The 8,852-nt window shown below is 38.8% G+C and overlaps 1 protein-coding gene across 1 annotated transcript; it reads right to left on the bottom strand.

Moving 5' to 3' along the window:
* Nucleotides 1-130: 130 nt before the first annotated feature.
* LOC117225714 (endoplasmic reticulum transmembrane helix translocase) lies at nt 131-7,619 on the bottom strand. The gene is made up of 18 exons (XM_033479424.2): nt 6,904-7,619; nt 6,429-6,694; nt 5,845-6,073; nt 5,627-5,780; nt 5,405-5,554; nt 5,153-5,335; nt 4,945-5,082; nt 4,748-4,868; nt 4,516-4,670; nt 4,266-4,444; nt 3,958-4,197; nt 3,662-3,877; nt 3,388-3,577; nt 3,057-3,311; nt 2,647-2,983; nt 2,402-2,570; nt 2,178-2,318; nt 131-1,939 (listed from the first exon to the last, which is right to left on the bottom strand). Exons 1-18 carry the CDS (start codon nt 7,168-7,170, stop codon nt 1,832-1,834), a joined length of 3,498 nt encoding a protein of 1,165 aa, XP_033335315.1. The 5' UTR covers nt 7,171-7,619; the 3' UTR covers nt 131-1,831.
* Between the last annotated feature and the right edge of the window lie 1,233 nt (nt 7,620-8,852).

The raw sequence follows: 8,852 nt of genomic DNA, 5'->3' as shown, positions 1-8,852 counted from the left end.
TTTAATGTTTTGAACATTTTTCCTTACCGATTTTTGCCAAAAATTTGCCAAAATTTGTTGAACAAGTCTTACATTTCTGGTCTCTAGTTTTGTTACTGTGATGTAGGTAGTGTCAGGGAGAAATTCCGGGTGATATTTACAACAAATTAATTTATCATTAATAATAATAGAGAATTACAAACGTCCATAAGACAACGATATACAATCATCTTTTAGGTGTGTAGTTTGATCTAAAAAGACCGATGTCGTAAAAATTCAACATCGTACAAACGTGTATCTTATCCGAACGTGACTTTGCCTTAAAAACCCGTGTTTCTTTATCTCGGATAAATGAACCGCATTTTAAAACAGAATACCCGTCCTTGTTTTCCTTTCAACTGTTCGTTCGAAAAAGATTGGAATGTACAAAGTAGTAGCTCCTAAATAATGTTAAAAGTTATAAATAATGTGTTGCTCTTCTTTAATTAAACTCACTTCTCCCGACAGAGTTACAACCTTAAGGTAAATCGACGACACATTACATACACAAACAGAAAGTTTGAAACCATTCTTACGTGTAGTGCACTAGGAACATAACGTTTTGCCGAAATTTGCTCTAGCAACATAGGAGTTTGATAAACGAATAAATCTATTGTATGTATCAAAATTGTGAACTTAAATTATAACTGCGTCTTCAGGGCATTGAACGAAGTTATACAAGCTGTTCCAAAATTATGTTACTTCCGGGAAATGAGAGGTTACTGAGGTCATTTGAAGTAACTTTCATCTTTACAAGAATTTTCTGTGTTTTTCGTGAATAATTAGTAAACAAACCCGAGGATTGCATTTTCGCTAAGAAAAAAGTTACTTCAAATGACCTCAAGAACCCCACATTTCCCGTAACATAATTTTGGAAGACCCTGTAGAAATATGGACAAACGACTCGGGGCGAAGAAAATTGAAGTTTTTCCTTGGCTACGATCCGTATGCATGATCTTCGATGTTCCCGAAAAAAATTCTCTAAGCAAAATCTCAAATAAAAAAAATTTTTTCCAAATACATAACTCTTTGAACATAACCAGTATAACGAAACCTAAGTAATTTCTGTCACAGATAATAAAAAAAACTTACTAGACTACAATTAAGTAATAAGAACACTCCAACTGAACAATGACGAATAATGTAGGTATAACCCTTTTTTATATAACTGAAACTCTTTTTTTTTTTATGCCGGAACTAAATGGAAGAAGTGCGAAGTATTGTGTGTAATTGAATTCGATAATATGTGTTTATGAAGAGATCTTCGAATGCAGCTTTCTTTTCTTTATAAATTACAGTACAAGAGTTTATTATGCTTTGTTGACTATTTATAAACTAGGGCCATTCGTATATGCAAATAGATCGGTTGAAAATCGATCGATACATAATAATCGTGAATTTTATAATAATTATTTAGCTGTTCTCTGTACATACTCACATTACCTGTTCATTTGTTCTATCTCATTTTGCGTAATAATACTTACACTCATTAATATACATACATACCATATGCTCATATACACGTATGTTTATCCCCCCCCCCTTTTATTAAATCATTTTAATTACGTTGTTTCACAAAGAATTGTCCGTACCGTTTAGTTTCAGTAACCGATGTCTTTCATCGGTGTTCACATCAGTCTTTCACAAAATGTTATTTCACATGGCAGTAAGACGACAGCGTACCCGTAAAATGTAATAATAGCATTACGCGCGATCACTTCATTCTTTGTGAAACGAGAAGAAAATTAATTTGCACATTTACTGTTCTACACGTCTTTAAATTCAGAAGTGGAATACGGAGAATGTACTCTGATCACAGTTTTCGATATCTTCCTTCCCCAAACAGCCGTAAACAGGCTCTGTCCGCTATATAAGCAATAACGAGATTTGCTAATAGTACTTCAACTAACAGGTTACGGAACTGCAAACCAAGAAAAAATACATTAGAACGTTCATACAAACAGCGGCGGAGCTTACGAATTTATCATTTAAACTTATCATTTCGAAAAAGTTCTATGCCAATTGTTTCAGTAATTATAACATGCGGTAACGAATTTTTATATAAAAAGTGAATTTCAGCGAAATCGAAGCATGGATCTTTTCGAAATTAAGTGACATAAATAAGTAATATAAGAAATTTCAAATTGATGTTCGCTTACATCACTTGGGAATTCCACAATTTCAAATTGTGCTGCTAAATCAGGTACAAATCCGCATAACCCCAATATAACAGCAATAGTACCTACAAAACTGTACAGTAAAGATTTATGTTGCCATAGACTCTCCATGTACGGGTAACCCTGTTAAACAAGATTCACGGTATTCAAATACAAGATACACGTCAAAATCATTTAAACGTGTCTGCTTCATACCAATATCTTACCCGATAATTAATTGCAAAAGTAAACACTTGGATTGTCATGGCGACTATGTAAACTGTGCTGTTTATTAAGTTTGCTTCAAAAGGTTTATCTTTGTCATCGGTAAGCTCGCTCATGTTGGCATTCTGAGGTGCAACATTGGTAGCCAATATAGTCGACAACGTATCGTTCCTTTGTAAAGCAAACGATAAGCATTAAACTATGATTCCATACGTGACCTTCGTGTTGCCACTCTGTGTGTAGTTACCTTGGGGATAGTATGGTTGCTTCCCTCACGAGATACACCAGAGAAACAAAGTGTACAGCGAATTGAAGCAGCACGGTGGATATAGTGTACAGATTGAAAATATTCGGTAGAGGCCTCTGTTGCGACAACGTTTTCAGCGGCTTTGATCTCGATATAAACAGAAAGCACGTAGCTATCAGACCGCCTTGCAACGTAGCCTGGGCATCGCTAAATTTGATTCCATCTAAATAAAGAACGGACTGGCTATACGCCGCTGCGAGCGCGTTAATTGCTAATATTTTGAACATCTGCAAAGTTGTGACTAAAGTGCATCGTCCCTGCTTGATGACATGGCATACTGCAACGAAATGCGGAACACGGTTACAACGTTGCATTATAATTGTCCAGCCTCCTTACGTAATGAAACTTACTACATTCGATGGATGACATTTTACTAGTGAAAGGCGCGGCAATCGAAGCGTCGCCGAGCTTAACGATTACAGGCTGCTCGTCCAGCTCTTTTAATATCTTCTGTATTCTGGTATTGTATCTAGCGTTATTGGACGCTCTTGCGTTCGTTCTCGGGCCGTTAAGGGACGAGTAATTTAATACTGCGCTTTCGTTCTTCGCCTCGTCTTGCTTACGCTTCGAAGCTCTTTCAGGTGGACTAGAAAGGATAGCGACTCCTAACGAAGAAGATCCGTTAATACGAATGAACCTGCTTCAACCCGGTACCAACGGAAACGTTAAAACTCAACTAACCCACTTGGGCATGTTTCAGAGCACCAACGTCATTAGTACCGTCCCCGCACATCAACGTCGAATATCCAAGGTCCTGCAGAGTCACGATTATAAATTCCTTTTGCTTTGGTTCGCACCTAGCGAAAATTACGATGTGCGGCAAGAATGTCCGTAGCAGTTCCCGATCGTTATCCTTCAAGTACGTTAAACCCTGTAAATTACACACATAAAGAGGCACGCTATCAAAATGAAGGTTTTTTTTATAGTTTCTCTTTCAGGCGCATTAGCTGTTCACCTCTCCCGTTATGCAAAGAGCATATTGTTTCCAAATCTCATTGCCAGGTTTAACGTTTTTTATGCTCAGGAGTAGACTTATCTCTCTGTCGACGCTCTCCCAGACCCACTCGTCATCGACGAAGGTCAGTATAAGGGTATTTGGTTTCTTTGTGAACTCTAATTCGCGACTTACGTGGCACGCCGTTAGGGGATTATCACCCGTTATCATAACAACCTGTAACATCGAAATTAGCTAGACATAGCGCTATTTGCGGCAAGGACAATTAGGATCGTTGATAGTTATTGAAATGTTACCGAATGCGAGGCATCCACTATCTCTTTGATAACAGTCTTGGAATCAGGCTTCAGCGGACAGCTTATGATCACGAATCCAGCGAATGTCAGGTTCTTTTCTAAATCTTCTCGCGTTAGTTCTCTCAAGTCTTGGGACGATAAAGGACCAGGGAGTTTTCTATATGCTAGAGCTAATACCCTTGCACCGCGACGGGACAATGACAAGTAAGTCGAGTCGTAATTCACTGGCACTGTCGATAACTAAGGATGGAATAATAATTATGTTATGCCACGAGAAGAATGGACAATGTCCTTAACGCAGTATTCACCATGTTCTTGATTATCTCCGGCGCTCCTTTTACGGTGGTCATGTAATGATTTTCCGATGATCCCGACGTCGTGTATCCGGCGATCACTGACATTCTCTTCAATGCGGAAGAGAAGTGGTGTCTGTGTACAATTTTCAAAGCGGGCGACTGGCCTCCCTTCCTGGGTATCATAGTATCATCTAATATAAAAGTAAGATCGTAATTATAATAGCACTAGTGACCAGGCTCTGACAAATAGCAATGTTCGTACTTTTCGTCAGGGTCCAACTGATAGCCCTCAGCGTAGCTTTTTCGAGCGGATCGCCGACGATTCCGTCATCGATTTGCACAAGCGAATGACACGTTGCAAGTACTTGTATACTTTCTAAAGGCGCATCAAAAAGTTGCATAACATCCGCTTTCCCCCTGAAATGTCAAGTAATTATTTTAATACTAGGAAATACTTCATGTTCAAACGAATATGATTAGTCAAGTTTTCTTACTCGAGGCCCGCTATACCCTCGACTACCAAGTTGTCGCTGGTTAATGTACCAGTCTTATCGAAACAACAAATTTCCACTTTTCCGGCAAAAGGTATCCTAAATGGTTCCGTGCAAAACACACCTACAAAGCAGATTAGCATCGTTATACAAGTTGGAAGTGAGTAACGTATTGGTGCTTGATATTTCAAATTAAATACCGAGTTTCGATAACGCTAGTAAAGATGTATTAACAGCTAACGATAATTCGATCGGTAGTTCCGGTGGAAAAACTGACGTTAGGATAAGCGTACATTCTAAAAATAATTTATATCTGTTTCTTGTGGGATCCTCGCTTCCTGAAATTAGTAGCTCAATTAGTGATTCACATTGCACCGATGATAGGATCACCGCACTATTATTATGTACCTTTAATCCACACGTATGTAGCCGCTGCGATTGCAAAGATTAACAAAAATAAAATGAAGCCGAACGTTTCCAAATTGTTAGCGGTAACACGCTTCACTCCAAACAATATTGTCCTCAAAAGTTTACCCTGTGATGTTGAAAATCCAGTACGCAATACATAAGCTACGCAGCCATTATCGTTAGCTAAAATTTGTTACATAGATAAACACGATGTTGCAGTCGAAAGCATTTGTATTGCATTTAAATAGGTACCTTTAAGGCCAGGTACACTTTTAATGGGTGCCGTATGTTGTACAACTTTTGTGCCACCGAAGAGTATATGAAGTTTATCGCATTCCATATCTAGCTGTTTCTGTTCGTCAACATCATCCACTGGTTCTTTCATTTGTGGAACAGACTCTCCTAAGCATTTTGAATTGTACCATTTAATACACAAATAGATTGCATCACCTACGTTTTATTAAAATTAGTCACCTGTCAGCATACTCTCATCGACTACGCAAAGCCCTCTTAAAAGTAACATATCACATGGCACTAAATTATCATTCTGAGATCTTGTTATCGAGACAATGTCACCAGGTACTAACTGATCGGTGAACATAGAACGCCATCTCCTATTTCTATAAACCTTGAATAAAAATCAATTTATAAATATATTCAGACCAAGCTGCATATTGTCAATGTTCACTAACCATGATCATATATGGTTTGTTCCCCATTTTTCTTATCTCAGACATGTTTCGAAGCTGCTGCTGCACGAGTGTGCATTCGAACATAATGAGCATAATAATCGTAAAGATACTATAATACCAATATTTATCTAAGCACCATAAAGAAACACAAAACACTTGAAACACAAAGAATGGTGCCGTCGCTCTTTCTTTGAACAGTTCCATAAATTCTGGTACAACCATATCTAGCCTGAAACAAATGCATACAATTTATCCACTGCAGAAAAAGTAAATGTGGTGACACAGGTTGCGCTTTACCTGCACAGAGATTTCGATAACTTCGTTATTATATTTACGATTTAATGACACTTTTAAACAAACCACAAAACAAAAGCTGAAATCTGTACTAACAAGCTCCACACCTACACTAAAGTCTAAACTGTAGCACAGATAAAAATAATCAATATTGGATTCTTTTTGGTCTATATAGTTTTATAAAATATAGTACATATACGTGCTCCAGTTTATCTGTGCAGATGAACCTCTCAGGTATAGCGCAACATGTACCTTACAAAGACAACAAACTGATTAACGATGATAATTACTTGTTTTTGCCATATTTATCCTCTGCGTGTACAATTTCATTCTCATTTAAGTACCCTGTCCATTCACGGTAATGCTTAACAGAGTGATCAATAGGAAATTGAAGGCCATCAAAGCGTTTCTTTGTCGGGTTCCAATAATACTTGGTCTTCTGAAATATAAACCATGGCTCCTGGTTGCTCGAATGGTACAGCTTGACCAGTTCCGAGCTGCCATTATTAGGTGTTGGAACTACTTTGGCTACTGTCGCATTACTCGGTGTTTTCTCCTGAAAGCAACATGAATGTTTACCGGACGTAAGTTCGGACGCAAGTTCAATCATTCGAACGTTCCCGCCAAGCGCTCGTGTGACCATTACTAGCAGAATGCCGGCTCGAATGGCTGCCACGTTAGCGAAACATATTGAACGAGATAAGTCGCACGTGGGAACCGTCCGGCCTGTCCGCGCGACGACCGCAACGGAAAATTACCACTCACCGAGCTGCAATTAAGGAAAGTATGCACGTGCACGGACCACTGGCAACACAAACACACGAAAATCTGAAACATGCCGATGGCCGCAACGCCTACTAAGCCCGCTTCATAATACTCGTTCATTCCATATACAAAAATCCAACTGTAAATCCATATCGAGTGCAATACCGCGAATGGCAGTATGTAGCCGGAGAACAATAGTTTCCTCGGCCTGTGTAGGGTGACACTTTGCACGAGATCGTCTATCCGCGTTGTGGCATTAGTCGCCATGATTACAGTTTGTCCGTAACACAGGTGTATGGATTTTGTTGTGTGGAAGTTGGACGTTCTCACATTAATAGTCGAACAAGCACCGACTTCGGGAAACACTAGGCTGCACGTACACGCAACAGTTTCACCGTGCGAAAGGTGCTCGGCGATATGTTTACCCCTTTCGCACCACGGTGCGTGCTCTATATGTATACTAATTTACAATAATAGGAGAAAAATGAATCTTCCGCGGTACACCAACGCGCCATCTTGCATCGGCGGATTAAACCGTTTGATTAGGTCACAAACGAGATATAAGAATAGAGCAATCACCTTATGGGGTTTTGGGCCCCCGGCTCTGGCTTCCCTACCGACCGAATTTTCGCGACTGATTTCAGCGGCCTCTTCTCACAGACGACGGTCGATTTAGACACTACCCTGAAACGATGTGGAAAAACAAAAAGAATGCCGCCAGACTAAATTGTAAATGAATGGCTTCGCTCGAGAATTAGAGGAAGTTGGAGTACTTGTACTGATTCATACTGTGATTCTCCGCTGTCCGCGATTCGATTTTAAATGATTTCTTCTGTTAATATAATTATCTTACGATGCCTCTAACAAAACATTATTACAAGCAAGCTAGAATAATAGAGAGAGACACGATCAGAAACTGGAGAAATTCTCATTAATTCACAACGGTGAACAGTTATTTATATTTCAGGGCTCGCAGGCGCAAGAACTTTTGCAGAACTTCCCCCCACTTTTCTAACGCGAAGGAGGAGAAACGGTTACGCGACGCGACACTCCCCACCGGGATAGTCACGAAAAAGCGAGGTTTCTGCTTCACCGGACGAATGTAGTTCGTAGTAGTGGGAGAAACCTCGCTTTTTCATGGCTACGCCGATCCTCACTTTTAGTCCTTTTCTTCTTCCTTCGCGTCAGACAAGGAAGAACAAGTTCTGCAAGTCCTTGCGTCTGCAAACCTTGGTCACAGTTGTTTAACACCGTGACATTGAGATCTAATTAAAAAAAGAACCTGGGTTTATTTTGACCCGAATTGTGTGTTCCCGTGACTCAAAGGCTTATCGATGACCCAGTTTGCCGCTGGTCGAGTTTCCACACTTGCACGAGCGGACTATCGAGTACACAGGCGGTTAGTGTTTTACTGAATTAGCAAGGAAGAAAATCGTTTTAGGAAGCTGTGCGTAAAGATGAAAGGTAATTAATGTCTCTAAGAATGTCTGTATCACGGACTTTTTTTTATTAAACCTGCGCCGCGTACAAACCGCCGTAGAAAATGTCCATATACATATTATAGTCATGCCCTAAGAATATAACAGCGCTTGGACCATACATACATATATATATATATATATGGTCTAAATAATAGCGGCACCATAGTAGTATGTACTTAAATATAATATAAAGTCAGTTCGACGGATAAAATGGTTAAGAATTTCTGTAATAAGGAGGACATAGTTTTCGATCATAAAATATATTTGTATATGTATAAAATTTATATTATATATATAATAAATTAAATAAATGGCTAAAAAATATATATATATATATATATATATATATATATTAAATTAAATGTATATTAAATATTACTATTACATTTGTTCATCACAATATTTTTTATAAATATAATTTGTACAGAATAACACTTTGCCCTTCTGTCAGAAGATCTGGCAGGTTAT

The sequence above is a fragment of the Megalopta genalis genome, chromosome 14 (assembly GCF_051020955.1).
Source record: "Megalopta genalis isolate 19385.01 chromosome 14, iyMegGena1_principal, whole genome shotgun sequence".
Lineage (NCBI taxonomy): Eukaryota > Metazoa > Arthropoda > Insecta > Hymenoptera > Halictidae > Megalopta > Megalopta genalis.
The sequence above is the reverse complement of the archived record's forward strand: the minus strand, read 5'-3'. Positions and strand labels throughout refer to the sequence as shown.

Excerpts from the sequence above, each read along its gene's own strand:
- LOC117225714 (XM_033479424.2), bottom strand. The coding sequence starts at position 7,170 with ATGGCGACTAATGCCACAACGCGGATAGACGATCTCGTGCAAAGTGTC. Across the intron at positions 5,336-5,404 it reads AAGTGTACCTGGCCTTAAAG|CTAACGATAATGGCTGCGTA; the intron begins GTACCTATTTAA and ends AACAAATTTTAG. Across the intron at positions 3,578-3,661 it reads CTCTTTGCATAACGGGAGAG|GGTTTAACGTACTTGAAGGA; the intron begins GTGAACAGCTAA and ends TGTAATTTACAG.